The 23,312-nt window shown below is 47.9% G+C and overlaps 1 protein-coding gene across 3 annotated transcripts in view; it reads left to right on the forward strand.

Annotated features, from left to right (window-relative positions):
* Window positions 1-373: 373 nt before the first annotated feature.
* MOCOS (molybdenum cofactor sulfurase) overlaps window positions 374-23,312 on the forward strand; it is a 56,017-nt gene continuing 33,078 nt past the window's right edge. The window contains exons 1-8 of one of the 3 annotated variants that reach the window (XM_019465381.2): window positions 460-571; window positions 3,166-3,319; window positions 6,467-6,556; window positions 9,642-9,708; window positions 10,613-11,254; window positions 13,439-13,515; window positions 15,605-15,804; window positions 22,176-22,292. In XM_019465381.2, coding sequence (XP_019320926.2) covers window positions 6,541-6,556; window positions 9,642-9,708; window positions 10,613-11,254; window positions 13,439-13,515; window positions 15,605-15,804; window positions 22,176-22,292 — 1,119 coding nt within the window. In that variant the 5' untranslated portion in view covers window positions 460-571; window positions 3,166-3,319; window positions 6,467-6,540. Of the gene's footprint in view, window positions 572-2,768; window positions 2,820-3,165; window positions 3,320-6,466; window positions 6,557-9,641; window positions 9,709-10,612; window positions 11,255-13,438; window positions 13,516-15,604; window positions 15,805-22,175; window positions 22,293-23,312 lie in introns of all 3 variants that reach the window. The other 2 variants (XM_053902582.1, XM_019465378.2) reach the window with 2 other exon arrangements.

Raw genomic sequence — 23,312 nt, forward strand, 5'->3', positions numbered from 1 at the left:
GTCAGGACCGGTAGAGTCAGGCGGGAGGATGCCCAGGTTTCAGGATGCCGAGCAGGAGAAAGCAATGCGTTACTTCTGCCACTAGCCTTTTCGTGGGACCGTAGATAAACGAGAGTTTCGTGTTCCAGGGGTCTTTGGGGGCATCTCCCTGGGCTCCACTGGGAAGCTGTTTAAAGAGACAATGAAAGCGGGCACTTCCTTACCCCGCCCCCAGGTGGGAAAAGGGCCGGAAAGAACTGCAACCCTGTGAGTCAGCTCCCCTGGGAGGCCGGGCCGCCGGGAGAGGCGCCACCCTGGGCAGCGGACCAGGTGCCCCTGGAGGGCGGGGAGGCGCTGCCGGGGCGCGGCGGGGGCGGAGTCGGGCGGGCCGGCCTCGGCATTTCCCCCCGGCCCGGCGGCCACTACGGCACGGGCTGGCGGGCCTGGGTCATGGCGGGCGGGGCGGCGCCGCGGGGGGCCGAGCTGCTGGCCTTCGCGCGGTTCCGGGACTCGAGCCCGCAGCCGCTCGCCTACGGCTATGGGACGCGCAGCCTGCGGGACATGCGCGAGCGCGAATTCGGCCGCCTGGCAGGTGAGGCCAGCCGGGGCACCTGTGCGGGGTGGGCAGGGAGGCCGTGGAGGGCACGCGTTTTCTGGCACTGGCGTGGAAGGAGCTTTTGCTTTAGGTGGGAGCAGCGTCACCTCATTTGGGATGTGTTTTGGATCGAAAGACCCGGAGGGACACGTCCGCGCGTCCCTGAGTTCCCACCTGCAGCCCAAGGCTTCTTGCTACCCTAGCTCCTTAGACTTCCCCGTGGTGCAGGACTAGCCTACTCCTTTCTCACCTGTGCTCCCTCTCCGCGCACCACGCTCAGGAGTTCTTTTGCCCTCGCCCGCCGCGACACTCCCGGCTCTAAAGGTCCAGCTGGAGCCAGCGTTGCGAAAGGCAGGAATGTGCAGCGGCCATGACTGTTCAGGTGCTCGCCTGCGGACAGGTGCAGTGATCCGGGTGCGGACCGCGAGTCTGGGGGCGTGTGCGCTTGGGGCCGAGAGGCTACGGACACTAAGCTCATAAGCAGCTTTATTTTCGAAGCCCATTTTTCTCATTCGTGCCATCAGAACAATGCCTTCGAACTCTAGCTCGCTGGGCGACTGGAATTAGCAAACCGTGAAGTTTGAGCTTTAAGTACATACAGGGCGAGCCTGTAAATTGGACACGAGTATCGATCGCGATCACATCATCCTTTTGATACCCGCAAGGCGGAACAGGCTGGTTAACTTTTAAACGAGCTCGATGTGGCCCTGTGGCCTTGCCAAGACGTCACAGCCGGGCGGGAGGGCTCCCGCACCGGGTCGGGAACCTTGCGTGAAGGTCTTCCTGGAGCCTTTGGACCGCGTGCCGGTTGAGCAGGGAGGGACCGCAGGTTAAGTGGGCATGGTCGTGGCGCCAGGATTTGAGGTGTATTTATTCTGTCGCAATTAGCAACTGGTGACTGCTCCCTTGCTTGCGGCACAACAGCGGCCGCTGTGACTTAACGTTTCAGTAATAGGGTAGCTGATTGCAGCTCTTTTGAGTTATTTCCTCATGTTTGGGATAGTGACAATGTTTTCTGTTTGGGAGCTTTGAGGGCTGTGGCCTCCTCCTTGTGTGTCCCCTGTCTGTACTTCAGTAGGGAAGCCCGGGAGGGAGACAGGGGACCTTCTGGTGGCCTCTCTACTACCTTGCCATTCTTGCCAGTGACACATTCACCTGCAGGAGACAGCATCTCACCCTTCCGCTTCCACTTGCCGTCTCTGAAACGTTTTACTGTGGAAATTTCTACCCGTAGAAATAGACTGATACAACAAACACCCACAGGTGTGGAGGGAGAGAAGGAGGCTCCCCATTCTTTTGAAGTAAATCTCAGAGGCTGTTTTCTCGAAGTCCATAATTATTTCAGCACCACACCTGCTTAATCCCCTAATCCCTCCAGCTCTGATCCCTCACACCCATCACTGGCTGACCTCTCCCCGCAACGCTACCTTGGGAAAGCAGAGGTATGTTCTGGGCCCCTACTTGTGTTCCTTGTGTCCTTCAGAGAACGTTTACTTAAATGTAAAATTTAAATGTGGTAGCCAGATCCCAGGCTGCCCCTCAGAGCCCCTTTAACATCTATCTTATCGTATTCTTTCTTTCTCTGTCTGTCGTCTATCTAGTGCAAGTTCCTAGCATTTCCTCTACACTATAGGGTTGAAGTAGACTTTTGTGGATTAAACCCATCCCTCCCACGGTTGGAAGTCTTAGAACATATCCACTTGCTTTCTCTCCTAGTGCAGGGAAAAACAAACAAAACAAAGCAAAATAATGTAACCTTCACCTCCTGTTCTTTCCCCTTCCTCCTTCCCCTCAGAGTTTTTGGGCAGGCTTGAGAGTTTATCTGGTTAAGTGGTAGCTCTAGATAATTACATGCTTTATCTTTAAGTGCTGAAATATGTTGCCTAACCAATTGGAGGGGGATTCCCTTGTCTTGGTGAAAGGAGAGTATTGGGTTTTCAGATGTGGTTCGAGTGGTTCTTGAAGCCTTAGGGTGCTGCTGCATGGCCACTCACCCTGTGTGGAACTGAGAACTTAAAGAGCGTGATCTAGAAGAGATCCTGGAATTTCCTTTCTTGAAGACCCAATACCAATGGGTTTTGGGGTCATTTGCCTCCTTCTATTAATAATAGCCAAGTCTTAGAGCATCACTGTGTGCCAGGCACAAAACTGGGCTCTGTTATACCCACTCATTTAACCCTCATCCCATTTGCAGATGAAGGAACAGGGACCCAGAATGGCTAGTGGTGGAGGAGGATTCAGTCAGGTTGGTTGACTTGAATTCTGCACTGTTAACCACTGTGCTGGCCGATTGCATCTAAGATCTGATCTCTAGCTGATCTAACATGGCTGCCTTGTTTTGCAAAATTAACTACTGGACCAAAGGCCAAAGCAGCCTTCTCCCAAATGGCTTCCTGGCCCTGCAGAAGGCTGTGGGTAAGGCATGTGATGCTCCCTGGGAGCCCCTCAGGTTTCACATGTGTGCTGTGGCTTCACATGAGCATGTCCCTGATGGCTGGGCAGACCAAGGCCTTTCTTTTGGTGTGGTGCATTTGTATTTCTGAATTTTTGGTTCAAGAGACCATTATTCTAACACTAAATTTTTGGACTAGGTAGTACATTTACACAGCACTCAGAAGGTGCCAAAGGAGGGTAAAGAATGCCCAGGGAGTCCCGCTCACTCCAGCTGCGGCCGTGGTGACGGCCCCAGGGTCAGCTCCTGCTACTCGTGTCTGGTGTGCCTTTTGACTTGTGGTCTGTATTTTTGTAAGTGTGTACTTCTTTTTTAATTACACAGTTGAGCCGTAACATTCATTATCTGACATAGTTTACATTTATTTGTCTTTCTCTGTCACTATCATACCAGCTTCTCTCTTTTGTCTACTTTTGTGTCTCTTCCACTTAGAACAGTGCCTGGCACATGGTCAGTACTCAATAAACATATCTTGAACATCAAAATACAATAAACTAGGAAATCAAATGACCTCATAAAGGCTGTCTACAAAAAACCCACAGCTAATATCATACTTAATAGTAAAACACTGACAGCTTTACCCCTAAGAGCAGGAATAAGACAAGGATGTCTGGACTCACCATTTCTACTCAACATTGTCATCAAGGTTCTAACCAGGACAGTTAGGCAAGAAAATGAAATAAAAGGCCTCCAGATTGCAAGGGAAGAAGTGAAACATCTCCATTGGCTGATGACACAATCTTGTATACGGAAAAACCTAAAGAATCCATATATAAAACTGTTAGAACTAAAAAACACGTTCAGCAAGTTTGTAGGATACAAGCTCAATACACAAATATCAACTTGATATCCAGATGCTAGCAAGAAAAGCTGTGAAAATGAAATAAAGGAAAGCATCAAAAAGAACAAAATACATAAGGAATAAACTTATCAAAGGAAGGAGAAGATTTATATACTGAAAACTACAAAATGTCATCCAAGGAAATAAAGGAAGACCTAAATAAATGGAAAGGCATCCTGTATTCATGAATTTGAAGACTAAATATTGTTAAGATGACAATATTCCCCAAACTGACCTATAGACTGATTGACATTCTGATCAAAGTCCCAGGTACTTTTTTGCAGCAATTGATAAATTGATTCTAAAATTCTTACAGAAATGCAAGGGACCCAGAATAGCCAAACCGACCTTGAAAGAGAACAAAGTTGAAGGACTCACATTTCCCATAAAAGTAAAATAAGTAAAATGTATATAAAGTTACAATAATCAAAACAATGTGGTACAACTTTGGTGGTACAATTTTGTACAACTGGTACAAAAATAGATGTGTGGACTGATGAAGTGGAATTGTGAGTCCAGAAATAAACCCATATGTCTATGGTCAGTTGCTTTTTAACAGAAGGCCAGGACTATTCAGTAGAGGAAAGAGTAGTCTCTTCAACAAATAGTGTTGGGGTAGCTGGCATGCAAAAGAATGAAGGCGGACCCCTACTTCACACTGTATTAAAAAATGAACTAAAAATGGACGAAAGAGCTAAAAATATAAACCTCTTCGAAGAAAGCATAAGCAAAAATCATCAGGACCTTGGATTAGGCAATGGTTTCTTATGACACTAAAATCACAAGCAACAATAACAACAAAAATAGACAAATTGGACTTCATCAAAATTAAATACTTTTATGCTTCCGTGGATACCAATAAGAAAGAACAACCCACCAAATGGGAGAAAACAGATGTCCCCACAAATCTTGCACATAGTCATGGTAGCATCATTTATAATAGTCAAAAAATGGAAGCAGCCCACATGTTTATCATTGGATGAGTGGATAAACAAAATGTGGTACATCCATACAATGGAATACTATTCAGTCCTAAAAAGGAATGAAATGAACATATTATGCACCTTGAAAATACAGATGCATCTTAAAAGTATTATGCTAAATGAAAGAAGCCAGACACAAAAGGCCACTTTTGCATGCTTCCATTTATATCAAATGCCTAGAATAAGCAAATCTGTAGAGACAGAAGTTCGATTAGTGGTTGCCAGGGGCTAGGGCTGAGTGGATTGGGGAGTGATTGGTAATGAGTAGGCGCTCTCTTTTTGGGATGAATGAAAATGTTCTAAAATTAGATAGTGGTGATGGTTTATGAATCTGCTAAGTGTACCATTAAAAGGGTGAATTTTATGGTATGGGAATTATATCTCAAAAAAGATGTTATAAAAGAAACCAAAAAGGGGCGCCTGGGTGGCTTACTCTGTTAAGTATCTGACTTCTGCTCAGGTCATGATCTCACAGTTCATGAGTTTGAGCCCCACTCTGTGGGCTCTTTGTTGACAGTGTGGAGCCTTCTTCAGATCCTCTGTCTTCCTCTCCCCCTGCCCTCCCCCGCCCCCCCCCACTCTCTCTTTCTCTCTCAAAAATAAATAAACATTAAAAAAAGAAGACACCAAAAAATCTATTTTGCATAAAACAACAACAACAACAACAACAACAACAAAACCCATTTAAGTGAATGAAAGAAGGAATGAATCTATTCACATTGTATATTCTTGAAAAATGCATCTCAGAGTTTGCTCCATGTCTACTTATAAAGTACTAGTTGGAGGTGTAAGAATTCTTTATTTTAAACACATGTTCATGGACATTTAAGTCATTTCCAATCTCCTGCTATTGCAGACAATGCTGCACTAAATGTCCTCATGTGCAGGCCAGTTCAAAAACCATAGGTATTTTCCTAAAAGAGGAGTTGCTAAGTCAAAGAGGGTTTGCATTTTAAAGTGTGGACGATATTGCCAAATTGCTGTGCCTAAAGAAGTTGTATCACTGGAGCCTCCTATCCATAGCCATGTGCCAGCTGGCCCCTGTTCCAGTACCCTTGCACACACGGTGAGTTATCCAGCCATCTGGTCTCCCTCCTCTGATGCGAAAACCTTCGTAGCTCACTCTCATCTAAATTTGCCTGTCTCTGTTTATGAGAGAAGCTAGAAAGCACATTTACATTCCTGGTCATCTCCAAAGCTCTCCAAGCTGTTCTAGGGTTGAGGGATATAGAATTCACTGTGGGAAAGCATAATCAGGGCTCGCCCACCAGGGAAGAGGCAAGGAAATCCCAGATAGGAAGTGAGTCATAATGTGAAATTGCTTTACTGTCATTAATCACAAATGTCTGTTGGGCTCCTCCTCTGTGTGGGATGTGCAGGTTCGTAAAAGAGCTGGTTAATCAGGAAGGCTTGCTTGGGGCTCTAAAGGTCATTCAGTATTGAAAGTGCAATCTCACATTGCCCATGCCTTGGGTTAAGAAGCTCATATCAAGAGGCTTGGAGAAATCAGTGGCCTGGTGGTGCCCACTGCTCAAGCTCACACAAATCACATCTAGGTAAAATGAGTGGAATACCTCTGGAAAATAACCCCAGCTCGATTCTGTGTTTTCTTTCAGGAACCGTCTACCTTGACCATGCAGGAGCCACATTGTTCCCCCAGAGTCAGCTCACAAGCTTCACAAATGATCTCATGGAAAATGTTTATGGTAAAGAAAAACACACCCAAACCGACTTTTATATGAATAGTAGCCAACAACATTCAGCTGATCTATCTCTGCTTAATAAATATCAGATTTATTTAGGACAGTGCTGAATAGACCCCATGGGAGAAGGGTGTCAAGCAAGCACTCAGGTCGGTCCCTATGATACATGTGCGGCCAGGATAGGAAGGATCGGCTCAGGGACACAAGGTTTACTTCCAGAAGAAGGGGTCAGTGTCAGAAGGGCACAGAAATACAAAGCTGCTGTGTTTGACAGGATGACCCTGTGCAGAGGGTGGGGTGGTGGGAAGGACATTCATTTATTCTTTCACTCCAGAAATGTGTGTTGAGCCACTTTGCTGTGGGGGGCACAGTGGTACAATGAAAACAGAGGAAGCACAGGCTCTGCCTTCGTGGACTGTGATCTAGTCAAGACAGGACGTTAATCAAGTGAGCTCCAAATAAATGTAAATGACCAACTATCTGAAGGGCTGTGAACGAAAGTCCCATGATACCACGGGGTCTGTGGTTGTGGTTGTAGAGTGACAGGGCTGGCAGTGTGAGTGTCAGAGAAAGCTGCCTTAGGAGAGGGGTGACTGGAGGATGAGCAGGGATTCACTTGGGCACGAGGAGAACGGTATTCCAGACAGAGGTAGTAGCATGAACCAAGATCCTTTAGTGGTTTCAGGAATTAGCCCTGGAGCACAGAGGAGGGGAGGAGAGTGGGGGAGACATGAATGGAGAGGTAGGTAGGGGCATTGTAGGTGCTCTGCAGAGTTTGATGTTTATTCTAGAAACAATGGGCAGCCCTGGAGGACATTAATCAGCAGCACCGTGTGATGAGGAGATAAGTGTGGAAAGGGAGCTTGCACTAAAAACAGCTCTAGCTGTTAATGGTAATAGCAGCAAGCACCCTCTCCTGAACACTCACTATACACTTCAGACACTGTTCCAAATGCTTGATCTCTTCTCTCTCCCTCCATTCTCCAGCCAAACGAAGGCACAGGTTCTGTTTTCAAACAAGCTAAGGTACAGGTTCTGTCATCACTCCTGTTTTACAGGTGAGGAAAGTGGGCCCCAGGGAAGGGAGGCAGCTAACCAGAGGCCATACAGTCAGAAAGCGCTGGAGCTGGGGGAGTGGCTCTCCAGGCCAATGGGCTCCAGAGCACAAGCCCTTATCCCTTAGCAGACTGCCTCAGTTCATGACAGTCCTATCATGCCACACTAAGGTCCTGGGCAGTCAGCATATATTTAAATCTGGGGAGTCGTTTGTAGGGGAGATGTCACTGAGGGACCTTATCTTGATTTTACTCCATGATTTGCAAAGAGACCCACAAGTCTTCCTTAAATTTTGCAATTGTCCTAGCTGTGGGAAAGGTGCCGAGAGGTGACGATCTGTAGACTGTAGGTAGTGCTGACGGTGCTGAGCTAAAAACCAGGGTGGCGAGAGGAAGCAAGAGTAAGTACCAAGTCCCTGGGTTACTAGTGCCTATGGAAAAGGAGCATTGGTGGCTTCAATGACCAGAAATTCAGTGTGACCCGACAGTATATATGAGAAAACAAACAAACGAACCCTAAAACAAAAAAGGTCAAGACTGTGTTAATGTGGTCTTGTGGTCCTGCTCCTGAGAAATGCTTGTGCCTCACCCCTGCACATCCGGCCCCTTGAGAGGTCTGTGTCCTCGTCTGGGGGCCATGTTGTGAGGAGGTAATGATACTATGGGTCACACTCATGGGGCATCCAAGGAGGGGAGGAGAACTAGAAATTGACAAGTGAAATTAGGAGACTTGGGGCGCCTGGGTGGCTCAGTCGTTTAAGCATCCAACTCTTGATTTCAGCTCAGGTCATGATCTCATGGTTCATGAGATCAAGTCCTGTGTGGGACTCTGCACTGTCAACATGACACCTGCTTGGGATTCTCTCTCTCTCTCTCTCTCTCTGTCCCTCTCCTGCTTGCTCTCTCTCTGTCTCTCTCTGTCTCTCAAAGTAAATAAATAAACATTTAAGCAAATCTTAAACAAAAGAAATTAGGAGAGACTCTAGCCTTGAGAATGGGCTAAGGGGAGATGTGATGGTCCCTTTCACATATTTGGAGGAGATAGATGTGTTTCTGTGGGAATGATGCCGGTAGCAGCGGTGTGAATGCAGGGCAATAAATGGGGACTTAGATTTAAGTGGCATTCATGGCTCTGTCTCATGGTTGGGGGCAGGGCCGGCGGCAGGGGGCAGGGAGAAAGGGCAGCCTCCTGAGGTTGTGTACTTGGTTCCCTGGAGTTAATTATCAGAACCACCTGTCAGGGAACTTGTAGAAAAGGTTCTTGCATTGGTCTGGCTGCCTGAGAGCTGACTTCCAGCTCCAGAATGTTCTTCCTCGATCCCATCTTGCTTTACTAGTTGGGGGTGGAGGTTGGTTGGTTGGTTTAAAAAAACTGAATTTTATTTTACATATCATAAAATTCATCTATTTCAAATGTATAATTTAGCGATTTTTAGTAACTTTACCAAGTGGTGCAACTATCATTATAAATCACTTAGAACATTTTCATTCCCCCACTAAGATCTCTGATGCCTATTTATAGTTAATCCCTGTTGCCCCCTCAGTCCCAGGCAACCACTAAATCCATTACTTTCTGAATCTCTCTCTGTACAGTTGCCTTTGCTGGACATTTCATATAAATGGAATCATATACTGTGTGACGCCTTGTGTCTGGCATCTTTCAGTGAACATGTTTTTGTGGTTCATTCATGACCTAGCCAGCGGGTTCCTTTTTATTGTGACTACTTTCCCATTGTGTGGATAGATCACATTTTGCCTATCTGCTCATCAGCTATCTGCTGTCTGCTCACGATAGACATTCATGTTGTCCCCAGGATTTGGCTTTACCAAAAAACCTGCCTGTGAGCATTTCTGCTCACGACTCTTTGTGTGGATGTATGTTTTCACCTCCCTTGAGCGTATGGGAGGGGCATCGCTGGGTCAGACAGTGGTTGTATGCTTAACTCTTTGAGAAACTGAGGGAGAGGATTGGGAGGAACACAAGAAGAGAGACACAAGTAGTGGCCTGATGGCCTTTCTCTGTAACCTGCCAGGTAACCCTCACAGCCAGAACATCAGCAGCAAGCTCACCCATGACACCGTGGAGCATGTGCGCTACAGGTGAGTGGCAAAGGTGCCAGCCCGAGCGGGCGCCCCCAGGTGGCTGGGCTGCTTTCCTACCACTTACCGCCTCCCACAAAGGTTCTGAGCTGGTTTCGGGAAGATCACGGTCAGCTAAATGGTCAAGTGCACAATGATGAACATCAGGGGCAGAGGACGGGAAGGTGAGAGACAGTGGGTGTGGAGCAAGGCGGAGCCGAAGCGCAGGTGGGTGGCCCTGAGGTGCTCATGGCCGTCTCAGGTGGCTTCGGGCTGGTGCCAGGGTGCCCGGGGGCCAGAGCGACAAGGAGCGACCACTTCCCAAGTCTCACCTTCAGAGAGAAGAAAAACATTCAGTCTGGGCTTTCCTTTCGCATTTCATTAGGCGCCTTGTTTTACTCATCCCCAGCCCACCCAACCTTTTTACGAGTATGCGCGCCTCGGACAGCTCTTTATGTTTTTCCACAGGTGAATAGTTAGTTTTCGTAAGTAATTTCCGTGGGGTGCCTAACGTTCCTTCAATTCCTATAATTTCAAGTCATTTCCAACTGGAAAGTGGTGCTGGGCTGCCACGTATGAAAAGTGCTGCGAAACAAGTTGGTGACCTACCACTTGCCGTGGCGGAGACAGAGAGCTGACCTGGGAGAGAGTGTGTCCTGGGATTACGATCATCGTGGGTTTTTGCCTTGTCCTAGGAGGGTGTGGACTTGGGAGGCGGGAGGTGCTTTTGCCAGTTTGAACCTGCTCGTCAGCTCTTCCTGCGGCCCGCTTGGCCCCTGCCCTAACTCCGAGAGGGTGGCCAAGCCGGTGTGGGTCTTCTAGATGTGAAGGTAGAGAGATGTCACATTCAGTAGAAACGCAGCTACCGCTGGACGTTTAACACTAGTGAGACCAAGGAGTTGGCATGATACTGTGCTTCTTCCAGGATTTTGGAGCACTTCCACACCTCCACAGAGGACTACAGCGTGATTTTCACGGCAGGGAGCACGGCTGCTCTTAAACTGGTGGCAGAGGCCTTCCCGTGGGTGTCCCCGGGCCCGGAGAGCAACGGGAGTCGGTTCTGTTACCTCACCGACAGCCACACGTCCGTGGTGGGCATGAGGAAGGTCACCACGGCCATGAACGTCACTTCCATCCCAGTCAGGCCAGAGGACGTGTGCGTGGTGGAGACACGGGGCACTGCTGCCAGTGACCCTGACTGCCAGCTCCCGCACCTCTTTTGTTACCCTGCTCAGAGTAACTTTTCCGGAACCAGATACCCCCTGTCCTGGATAGGAGAGGTCAAGGCTGGGCGGATGTGCCCCGTGAGCGTGCCTGGGAAGTGGTTCGTGTTGCTTGACGCGGCCTCCTACGTGAGCACCTCGCCTTTGGACCTGTCGGTTCACCAGGCCGACTTTGTCCCCCTCTCCTTCTATAAGATCTTTGGATTCCCCACTGGCCTGGGCGCTCTGCTGGTGAATAATCGTGTGGCTCCTCTGCTGAGGAAAACCTACTTTGGAGGAGGCACGGCCGCTGCGTACCTTGCAGGAGAAGACTTCTATATCCCAAGACAGTCGGTGGCTGAAAGGTAACTCGCCACGGGGATGGCTGGCTGGAGTTCAGCCAGGCAGGGGTCCTGCATGTGTCCCCTATTAGGATCATGCAAGGGACTGGGCTCGGCCACCAGGGTTAGGGGGTTTGGAGGCAGGGACGGAGGCAGAGGTCGGCTGGAGGGTGCCCCAGGCAGCTCAGTGAACTGGGCCCCCGTGTGTGGGCTTGTCCAGAGCTGTGAGAGGACAAGGGCTGCAAGCGGAGGCCGTGAAGGGCTCTCAGGAGGGTAAGGAGGGTGGGCCACCGGGCCTTTCCCCAGAGCACAGGCAAGAGGTGCCGCAGTTTATCAAAGCGGTCTTTTAAAAAGATGGCATCTTCTGGAACAAGTGTGCGTGCATGTTGACGGCACAGCTGGTTTTCAGCAGCTGGAATCTGCTCAGCTTGGTGGCTGGCTGGCAAGAAGAATTAGTTAATTCAGAAGCCACCAGACATGTGGGGTGTTGTGAGCAGGCTCTGTGAGCCCTGTGAGTGACAAAGGGAAGTTTGGGGGCAGAGAGCTACTTGCCTGCAAGTGGCAGAGGCCTCTGCCCGGGTTTGCTGGTGTATGCATCTTCCTCAGGCTGCGGGGCACGGGGTGCGGGACAGGCCGAGGAGCCCTCCCACAGGGTGATGGCTGGGACCCATGAGGTCAAATGCGTGAGAGGATGAAAGTGACAGCTGACCCAGGGTTCTGCTGGGGCCAACAGCGGGTAATACCATGGGATTGGGCCAGGGGGCTAGTGACCCTGCTGGTGCCTGAGAAGACCCGGAGCCTGGATGGGAAGGGGGTCAGATCCCCCATAGACCCAGGTGGAGACTCAGGGTTCTGCGGATGGGGGCGTGTCCCTGCCGGTAGAGTCATGGGTCAGATCTGTGGGACCCAGAGCTGGATTGCTGGCGGTGAATCCCGGCTTCACCACGCACCAGCAGCAGTGGGGACAGGGGTGTATGACTTGACCTCTGCACCTAGTTTTCCCTATAAAGTGGGTCTCTGAAAGCCTACGATTATTGAGAGCTCGTATAAGTGAAGTGCCCAGATAGAGTTGGCGTCGGTGGGGCTATTTGGTGTCTCTTTTATTTCGGACTTCTCCATAGCTGGGGGATTCTGGAACAGGAGCTCTGCTGTAAGACATTTTGTATCCGGGTGTGATAACGTAGTGAGTAGTATAACCGAGCGGGAAGAGAATGACAGGCACAGCATCACATAAATTAAAGGCAGATCACAATGACAACTCCAACTTTATGGAGCCAATAGGAACGTGTGGAGGCCAGGAGAAGTGGGGCAGTGCCTACCGGGCAGGATGGGGGTGGGCTGAGCTGGACCAGACCTCTGGCCTTCGACTGGGCGGGTTGCCTCACGGCAGGTGCTGCACCAAGATTCCTAGAAAGCGGAATGGTTATTCACCACTAGAAGTCTCATTTTTTTCTAGTGGGCTTAGGACTAGAACTCGAGAGATTTAATACCCAAACCAAATATGTTTTGAACATGTACCCCGACCATGTTCTTAATTGTTTGATAACCCAAGAATGTACAACTTTTGATGGAAACAAACAAACAAACAAACAAACCCTTCCTTTTTTCCAAGAGTCTATTGATTATTGGTTAATGAATAATTATTTACTATATATCGATAACTTAATTCATTATTAGCTAATAATGTTTAATTTATTAGAGATTATTTATTAATTCACTGGTGATTAATCAGTTAGTAATTGATTCATTATTGATTAATTCATTATCATTATTATTTTTTAAAGTTTTTAATATTTATTTTGAGAGACAAAGAGTGCAAGCAGGGGAGGGGTGGAGGGAGAGAGAGAACAGAGAGAGAGAGAGAGAGAGAGAGAGAGAGAGAGAGAATCCCAAGCAGCCTCTGCACTGTCAACACAGAGCCTGATGTGGAGCTTGAACTCACGACTGTGAGATCATGATCTGAACTGAAATCAAGAGTTAGACGCTGAGCTGACTGAGTCACCCAGGCACCTCTTATTATCATTATTAATTCATAGTTAATTCATTAATTGTTGAGTCATATAGCTAATTCATAATACATTAGTTTTATAAGGAAATTAAGATTGCAGTAACAGGGTTCTGAGCAAATCCTCTCCCTAGAATATTAAACTACAAAGCACAGTATTTCCTTCCATTGAAAGCTTCGGCTTGCTTTGTTCACTGTTACAGGTTTGAAGATGGCACCATCTCGTTCCTTGACGTGATAGCACTAAAACACGGGTTTGATGCCCTAGAGCGCCTCACAGGTCAGTGGATCCTTTTATCCAGTTGCTCCCGTTGCCTGTGTCCTTGAGGGTGTCCCGGCACGGGTGTGATTTAGATAAGGACCCAGGGGCTGTGCAAGGGGCTGGCACAGGGCAGCTGTACAGCGAATGCAGTTGAAGCTAATTCTAAAGAATTTCGGAATGACTTCCGAGGCAAGAGCAAGAGACTGCACCACATTTTTTTTTTTTTAAATTTTTGTCAGTTAAAAGAACATTTTAACCAGTAAGAGACGTTCCAAATCAGGAGATTAGTCGCTTCACAGAAGCAGAAGACCCACCCTCGGTCCCTGGTCTGGGAATGGTTACAGATCCTGAGACCTTATTCTGCTGTTACCTTGCTGGGTCCTCCCTCCTGTCTCAGGGGGTGGGGGGGACTGTGTGATGAAGAGCTAATGCTCAGAGAAGTTAAGTGCCTTCTCCAGGGCCAGGGACCTCGTAACTGGGAGGGTTGGAGTTCCAACCTAGGCCATAATAATGCCTAACCCCGAGCCCCTGTCTCTGCTGCTGGGCTTTGCAATGATGCACGTTGTGTGTCCCGGCAAGTATTTGGGGTGTTGGGCAGGTGGGGGACACTCACTGTGGGCTGACACACACACAGATGCCACTCCCCATCGTGTGGGGCCTGACACAAACACATAGGACTAGAAGAACCTCTGCCTTACGAGCCAGGCACCCGCCCTCCGTCATGCTCCTGGGCACTCCTCCAGAGGCTGAGCTTCTAGAGCTGGGTGGTGCTGCTTGCACCCTCCATATGGAGGCGGGGTGGTGGTGAGCCAGGGGTGTGGCTTAAATATTAGGCAGTCCTTCCTTTCTCTCCTTTGTCACAGTAACGGGACCTTGCAGGTTCTCAGCCTGAGCCCAATATGGGGCAGGCGCGGAGGGAATGGACAGGCTTCACGGGAGAGGAGGGTGGCACTGATGGTAATACAGGGAAGTGAACAGACAGCATCCAGGACAAAGAGGAGATAATAAAGACAAGCACTGAGAAATGAGCACTTTCCCCAGAAAGATATTAATAGATGGCCGAACAGCAAGATACAGGTCTGATAGCTCCAGGGGCGCCTCGGAAAGCGGACTGACAATACCTGCTCCGTAATAAGGCAAGCCCCTGATTGTTCCTACCTCATTGCTCCTTTGAAAAAAGGTGTAGTGAAGTACACATAACATAAAATGCATCACTGTAGCCAATTTAGTGTGCATTTCCGTGGCATTAAGCACGTTTACATTGTTATGCAGCCATCTACCACTGACCATCCCTGGGACTTTTACATCGTCCCAAACTGAAACCCACTACACAGTAACTCCCCATTTCCCTTCCCTCCCAGACCCAAGTAATCTCCATTCTTTCTGTCTCTATGAATTTGCCTCTTCTAGGCACTTAGATAAGAGGCATAATACAATATTTGTCCTATTGTGTCTGGCTTCTTTTACATAATGTTTTCAAGGTTCACCCATGCTGTAACATGTATCCTTAATTGATCTGGATCCTATTGAAATGATTTACACATTGAGGGTGCCTGGGTGGTTCAGTTGGTGGGGCATCTGACTTTTGATTTTGGGCCAGGTCATGATCTCAGGGTCGTGGGTTTGAAACACGTGCTGGGCTCTGCGCTGAGGGTGTGGAGCCTGCTTGAGATTCTCTCTCTCTCCCTCTACCCCTCTCCCGTTTGAGCTCTCTCTCTCTCTCTTTCTCAAAAAATGATTTAAATGTTAAAGGTACAGCAAAAAAAGAGATACTTTTAAAGATAAGGTGGTGCTTTTTTGCCATTTGTAACCCAAGGGTCTAAATTCTCCGAATGCTTAAGTGGCATTATTAAAGAAAGAAAACAAAGAGGATGACAGGAATTCCTATGGAAGATTCCACAGAAACAACAACAGTAAGGTGTTGTTCAGTCCCCCAGACCTACACATTAACCATATGGACAGTACCACACCATATTTACCCATACTTACAATTGTTAATCTGAGGTCCAGCTTTGCCGGTTAGAATGATCTTGTGTTCTTAAAAATGACTGAGTGAATTACGTGGAAAGTTCATGATTCTGTCTGACATTTCACAATCGCTTTCGAGGTGGAATGGAGAATATAAAGCAGCACACCTTTACCTTGGCTCAGTACACCTACACTGCCCTGTGTGCTCTCCGGTACCCCAATGGAGCCCCTGTGGTGCGGATTTACAGCGACTCTGAATTCAGCAGCCCAGAGGTGCAGGGTCCTGTCATCAATTTTAATGTTCTCGACCACAGTGGGAACATTATTGGTTATTCCCAGGTGGGTTTTCTCCTTCCCTTCCCTTCCCTTCCCTTCCCTTCCCTTCCCTTCCCTTCCCTTCCCTTCCCTTCCCTTCCCTTCATAATTTATTGACAAGTTAGCTAACCTACAGTGTATATAGTGTAATCTTGGCTTCGGGAGTAGATTCCTGTGATTCATCACTTACATACAACACCCAGTGCTCATCCCAACAAGTGCCCTCCTCAATGTCCATCTCCCATTTTCCCTGACCCCTCAACCCCCCATGCCCATCAACCCTCAGTTCTCTGTATTTAAGAGTTTCTTATGGTTTGCCTCCTTCTCTGTAACTTATTTTTCCTTCCCTTCTCCTATGGTCTTCTGTTAAGTTTCTCAAATTCCACCTATGAGTGAAAACATATGATATCTGTCTTTTTCTGATTGATTTATTTCACTTAGCATAATACCCTCCAGTTCCATCCATGTTGTTGCAAATGGCAAGATTTTATTCCTTTTCATCGCTGAGTAGTGTTCCATTGTATGTATATCCAGGTGGGTTTTCTTGTCACCTTGAGCACCTGTTCACAACAGAATTTCTTTCCCCTGGAACTCTGCAGCCTTTTGGAGCCCTGACATTTGCAGTCCAGGTCTGTGAGTCCTTGCAGTAGCTGTGAGAAAGGCAGCCCATGCATGATTGGAGAGGCCCAGCCCTTCCTTAGAGGCTCTATACTCTCATAGGCACTCCGTTCTAACAGGTGTGGCTATTTAGTTTACCAGCTCTCCTTTTTTCAGCCAGAAATGGTCATTTTCAGGCGTGGAGAGAGAAGGTCTGAGTCCTTGATAGCACTGGAAGGTGACAGCTGACAGCTTGCCAGCAAGGGAAGACACGCTAAAACAATGGAGACAGAAAAGCAGTGTAGACAGAATGCCACGTCCGAGGTCATTTCATGTATATTCAGCATGGTAGTCCCAGGGATACGTCAGATGGTAGGTATCATGGGATTACACAACATGGGCCTGCTACCACCAGGTCTTTGAATGTGGCCTGGAATTCAGAACTCTTTCTTTATGGTAAGCAGAAGTGCTGTCCTTAGTATCACAAAAGTCCTTGTTTCTGCCATAGTTCGTGCATATTATGAGTTGGAAAGATTTAGTAGTTCGGTTATAACATAGTTTGTGCAGAATACCCTTTGTATCTATTTTTCCCATGAACACAGTGCAAATAGTGGTTTGTGTTTTGGGAACTGCTTGGGTCCTTGCCATAACTGAGTAAGCTGGTCACTGCTCAGTCCATCAAAATGTCCAGAGGCATACCAGGCACTCTGCCATGGCGATAGATGGTCACCAGATGTGTTGTCCCAGACTGGCGGGGATGGGGAGCGCAAGGCCCTTCCCAGAGCCTGGGTTCCTAGAGCAGCTCTGTGAGGAGCAGGTTCGATGGTCAGATAAGTTTGGAAGAAGGTGTTCATCTTCCCCTGAAAGCCATACTCCCTATCACCTTTGTTAAATGCAGAATTTCTCAAGGAATCATTCCTCCACCCCTTCTCAATAGCCATAAACTATCTGAGGAACACAGTTGAGAAATATTCTTCTGGGGACGTGTTAACTCTTACTCGTATCTGGGAGTGGACCCTCTACAACCACAGGTTGTCTCTTGGGTGGGTTTACCGTGCAGACACCCCTTAGTTTACCCTGGCAGCATGACGCCACTAAGAAACAGGCAATTTTGAATGCTTTTGGTGGTGGTGGGCGGGGGGCGGGTGGCAAATGGAAAATGCATCAAGAGTAAAAGTTTTGCCTTCTTAAATGTGTTATTCTGGGTGATGGGTAAAGTAAGTTTCATTCTTGGACCCAAATAAGTTGTACTTCCCTCGAGGTGTGGAGGAGGGCAGGCGGGTGACCATGACATGTGCGGTGGTAGGCAGAGCAGGGAAAGAATTCCTCGTTGTCCCAGAGACTTCTCGAAGAGAAGGAAGAGCCTAGGCAGGGAGAGCTTCCTGTCTGGGTGCCCCGCTGACTTTACCAGGATTCTGGTTCCCCGAGGCCACACACGGGATGTGTTTCTCCCTCTGTGCGTTTGTAGAGGAGGCTCGTATCATGAATGGATTCCGTGGCTGAGGTGTGACCAACTGTGCCGGCTCAAGAAAGCCCAGCATGGTTTTCCTGGGCCACTTCACCATGTGGAAATTCCACAGGGACTTTGGTGGCCTTTAGAAAGATCAAATGCATCATGGTGGGGTTTGGCTCTCTTTTCACGGGATGTGTAAAATAATTGAGCTTTCTTTCTTTTTTTCTTAAAAATTTTTAATGTTTATTTTTGAGAGACAGAGAGAGACAGACAGACAGTCAGAGCACAAGCAGGGGAGGGGCAGAGAGAGAGGGAGACACAAAATCTGAAGCAGGCTCCAGGCTCTGAGCTGTTAGCACAGAGCCCGATGCAGGGCTCGAACTCACAAGCTGTGAGATCATGACCTGAGCTGAAGTCAGACGCTTAACTGACTGAGCCACCCAGGTGCCCCAAGGGTCTCGTTTTTGATAGCCAGGGCTCCTAATTTCATTCTCCCCACTGTGGAAGTCACTCTACACAGTGGTTAAGAATGTGGGTCCAGATTCTGACTGCCTTTTGCTTGGCTCTCTCAGCTTGGGCAAGTTAATGTAAGCTCTCCAAGTCTCCATGAAATGGGGATAACTAAGTACCCTGCTGATAGTGTTGCTGATGAGGATTAAATGAGATATAGTATATACTGCCTGAGCAAGGGGCCCTGGTATGAAGCAAGTGCTCAATAAACAGTGAGCATAGAGGCTCCTGGGCGGGGAGGCTCCAGTGTGCACTGTGGTCAGGCTGGTTCCTTGCCTTCCAGGATGCAGTGCTCATCCTGCCGCAGAAACCAACTCTTTCACCTGGCTGGGCACAGGCTGGGATCCCATAGGGCTCAAGGTGAGAGGGTACTGCCTCATGATGGGGAATTAGGAGGAAGCATAGGTGTGGCCCAGAGAGCCTCTTGCACCCACATCCTCTTCTTGATGGGGGCCTTCTCTCTTGAATCTCAATGGGTTTGTGACTCTCTCATAACCAGTAAAGTGCCACAGAAGGTGACGCTGTGTGGTGGAAAAAACAATGCCACATCAGCATTATTCCTTGGGACATCCACTTTTGGGCCCCAAGTTACCATGTAAGAAGTTCTACCCTGAGGCTGCCATGTTGTGAGGAAGCCATGCCATGTGGAGAGGCCAAGCACAGACATGATGGTGGCAGTCCTGCTTTGAGCCTTCCTGGCTGGGGGACCAGACACACACATGCATAAGTAAGTCTCCAGATGATCCCAACTCCCAGACACAATGTCACTCCCAGCCTCAGAGACTTCCCAGCTGGGACTCGAGAAATCATGGAACAGAGTCAAGTGTCTCCTCTGTGCTCTTTCTGAATTCTTGACCTACTGTAGCTGTGAGCACGATAAAATGGCTGCTACTTTATCCCCCCACGTTTGGTGGCTTGTGTCGCAGCAGTGGTAACTGGGACAGTGAATGTGGGGTGGGGGTGGGGTGGCCACTGGAGCCTTCTAATTCCGCTTGGCAGGAGTTGGGGTGGGGCAATGAGGGGACTTCCCTAGCAGCTGCCCGTTGAATGGAGACCACCTGACTCTGGAGATGGAGTGGGCCAGACCCAGTGGTGCTGCTAGGTCTCAGCTCAGAGAGCCAGGGGACCCCTGGATTTCATTAGCAGGCCTCCACGTCACTGAGCTACTTGCCCAGAGTAAAGGAGCAGAGTTGTTTTCCTGAGTCCCCCTCCGTTCAACCCAGACAATGGCTTCTTCTCTGACAGTCCAGGGGAGACAGCTAAAATGAAGACAGCCATGGTCTCAACAGGGTGGGAGGCACCATTGCTGTGCACAGCCTGGCTGGGAGCATGTGCTGGTCGTGTGGTGGCCTGTGGTCTGTGGAGAGCACCGTACAGCTCCTGGCTGCCTCTGGCCATCCTACACTATGAATTCCCAGGGAGAAAAGTTTCAAAGGTTTGCCCAGCTGGGCACGACGTGTTTGTTTTCCCAAATGCAGTTAGGTGACTCCCCTGAGTTTAGCCTAAGTCACCCAGGCTGAGGACTCTCATCAGGCTCCTAGACCCTTGAGAGAATGGATCCCTCGACTCATAGCCAGAGGAACCCGGCAACTATCCCTCATGCTAGCCCTGCCTTTGAGCCTTGAGTGAAAGCAGATCACCTCCCAGAGTCTTCAGGAGACAGGAAAGAGTCTTGGAACTTCTAGATTGAACAGCAATTCTGTGATTCAACCCCGAGTAAGGGACACAATGGAGAGCAAATTGATAATGCACAGTGTCAACACAGTAATGTGTGTAGGCCAGGCTGTGCACCCCGACAAGGCTGCTCCGAGGGGTAGCTCAGCTGGGGACTGCTCTGTGATCAACCCTGTGCAGAGGATGCCAAGGAGCCACTCCACGTCTAGGCTGCAAATCTCACGGGAGCATGTGGTCCCTGTTTAAGAAAATTAAGTTATTATTTTAAAAAATTGAGATAAAATTGGGCACCTGCATGGCTCAGTCGGTTGAATGTCTGACTCTTGATTTTGGCTCAGGTCACGATCCCAGGGTCATGGGATCGAGCCTCACATCGGAGGCTTCCATGCTGGGCAGGGAGCCTGCTTGGGATTCTCTCTCTCTTTCTCCCTCTGCCCCTCCTCTGCTTGCATGCACACTGGCACTGTCTCTGTCAAATTGAAACAAAATTGAGATAAAATTGACGTATAATATTGTATTGCTTTTAGGTGCGCAACATAATTTTTTGATATATGTATACAATGTAAAATGATGACTACAGTACATCTAGTTAACATCCATCACCATACATAGTTACACATTTTTTTTTCTTGTGATGACAATTTTTAAGATTTACTCTCTTAGCGGGCGCCTGGGTGGCGCAGTCGGTTAAGCGTCCGACTTCAGCCAGGTCACGATCTCGCGGTCTGTGAGTTCGAGCCCCGCGTCAGGCTCTGGGCTGATGGCCCGGAGCCTGGAGCCTGTTTCCGATTCTGTGTCTCCCTCTCTCTCTGCCCCTCCCCCGTTCATGGTCTGTCTCTCTCTGTCCCAAAAATAAATAAAAAACGTTGAAAAAAAAAAAAAAGATTTGCTCTCTTAGCAACTTCCAAACACACATATAACAGTATCGTCAATTATAGTCACTATGCTGTACATTACATCCCTAGGACTTATTTATCTTGTAACTAGAAGTTTAGAAGTTTGTATCTTTTGACCACCTTTACTCATTTTGCCCACCCACACCTCTGACAGCCACCAGTCTGTTCTCCATATCGATGAGTTTGATTTTTTTTTTTTTTGGTTCCACCTATAAGTGATATCATACAGTATTTGTCTTTGCCTTTTCTTAAAGTTGTATCTGATTTTTAAAAAATTTAAATCCAAGTTAGTTAACATATATTATAATAATGGTTTCAGAAGTACAATTTAGTGGTTCATCACTTACCTATAATGCCTGGTGCTCATCACAGGTGCCCTCCTTAATGCCCATCACCCATTTAGCCCATCCCCCACTCATGTCCCTGTCTATGTCTGACTTATTTCTCTTAGCATCATGTCCTCAAGGTCCATCTATGTTGTCACAAATGATAAATTTCCTTGTTTTCTTTTTTTATGACTGAAAAATATTCCTTGTAACTGTATACTAATTTTCTTTATTCATTCATCCTTTGATAGATACTTAAGTTGTTTTCATGTCTTAGATGTTGTAAGTAATGCTGCGAGGAACATGGGTGCACATATATTTTCAAGATAATAGTTTCATTTTCTTCAGATAACTACTCACAAGGGATTGCTAGATCACAGGGTAGTTCTACCTTCAATTTTTTGAGGAGGCTTTATACTGTTTTCCACAGAGGCTGTGGCAATTTACATTCTCACCAACAGAGCATGAGGGTCCCCTTTCTCTACATTGTTTCTAACACTTGTTATTTCTGTTTTCTTTGTAATAGGTGTGCAGTGATATCTCATTGTTCCTTTGACTTGCATTTGCTGGATGACTAGTGATATTAAACATCTTTTCATGTACCTCTTGGCCATTCGTATGTCCTCTTTGGAAAAATGTTTATTCGGATCTTCTATTCATTCTTAATGGTACTATTTGTTGAAACATAAGCTCCTAACTTGGGAGTTTGGCCTGAATTTTGTATTTTCAGTTTTCTCAAGCATATATTATAATCCATCTGGATAAACTGTAATTATCAGTGACATTTTAATAAACCCATGACAGATCATGGCACTTGGGAGCAAAATTCCAAGCTCATATTTTCATTTTATTGTTAGGAAAGAGGTCCAGATACTGATGCAGGTGATCAGAATAAAACGACATCCTTAACACTGGTTTCGTGTCATATTGACCCCACAGGTGGATAAGATGGCCAGTCTTTACAACATCCATGTGCGAACTGGCTGCTTCTGTAACACTGGGGCCTGCCAGAGGCACCTGGGGATAAGCGACGAGATGGTCAGGAAGCATCTTGAGGTTGGTAATGGTGGTCAGCAAGACCCAGTGGTGGCATCTTCAGCCACCCTGGAGGCTGGTCTCATGGCTGGGGTGAGGGCTGGTTCTGTGGGCTGGGCTCATTTCTCCGAGCCCACCCTGTGGATCTGTGAAGGAAAAGGGGTCAACAAAAAAATAAAACATAGCACCGTTGTAGCATTCATATTTTGCTTTGAGGGCAAAAATTTAAAGGCAGAATATGGGTGTTAACAGGGGGCAAACATATGCAAGAATGTGCTTCTATGTGCAGAGGGCCCTTACCTAGTTCAGTCCTACCAGAACATCTTCACACTAGAGTTAGCTCATCACTGGGCGAGGGGACAAACTCTTCCAGGGGCCAGTCTGCATCTCCCAGAATCCTCTCATCCCTGCCTCTCCTCCTGGCTGAGGTTTTTCACTTCAGGGTACAGCTAATATTTTGAACCATTTCATAAGAATAGTTCAAGGGCAAAGATAAGAACTGTTCAAGTGGCAAAGAACTCTTATTTAGTTTGGAGTAGTTTCTAACTTGAGTTTCTTTTGTTGTCATTAAATAGTGTATATACTAGATCCCAACCAACCACGAACTGGATTTTATTTCAAAAGAGAGAGGAAGTCCCAGAATACAAACAAATGCAGTTCCAGATATAATATTTGATCCTGCGGAGTACTGTGGCCCCAGCTCTTGTGTGGCTGGCCTGGGTTCAGTACTGAGGGAGTTGGGTGGCTAGAGCAATGACTGACCCTGGGCAGCCCAGCTTGGAGAGGCTTGGGGATTTCTTGCCTTTCTCTCTCCACCTCCCAGTAGGAGCACCCAGCCTACCTTTGGCTTTGGATAGGCCTTGTCTGGTCACTCCCAGAGGGAGCATGTCTGTCTGGCCTTGTTGTCAAGGGCAGCTATCAGGGACATGGCCCTCCCTTTGGTTCTGAGGGAGGCTCCAGGGAGCAGCCAGAAGGTGTTTCTCCTGCCACAGCCCTGGGTAGACCAAGAAGCTGACCCATAGTGCTTCTGAAACTTCGGTC

The sequence above is a fragment of the Panthera pardus genome, unplaced genomic scaffold (assembly GCF_024362965.1).
Source record: "Panthera pardus isolate Hobbes unplaced genomic scaffold, ASM2436296v1 HiC_scaffold_15, whole genome shotgun sequence".
Taxonomy (NCBI): domain Eukaryota; kingdom Metazoa; phylum Chordata; class Mammalia; order Carnivora; family Felidae; genus Panthera; species Panthera pardus.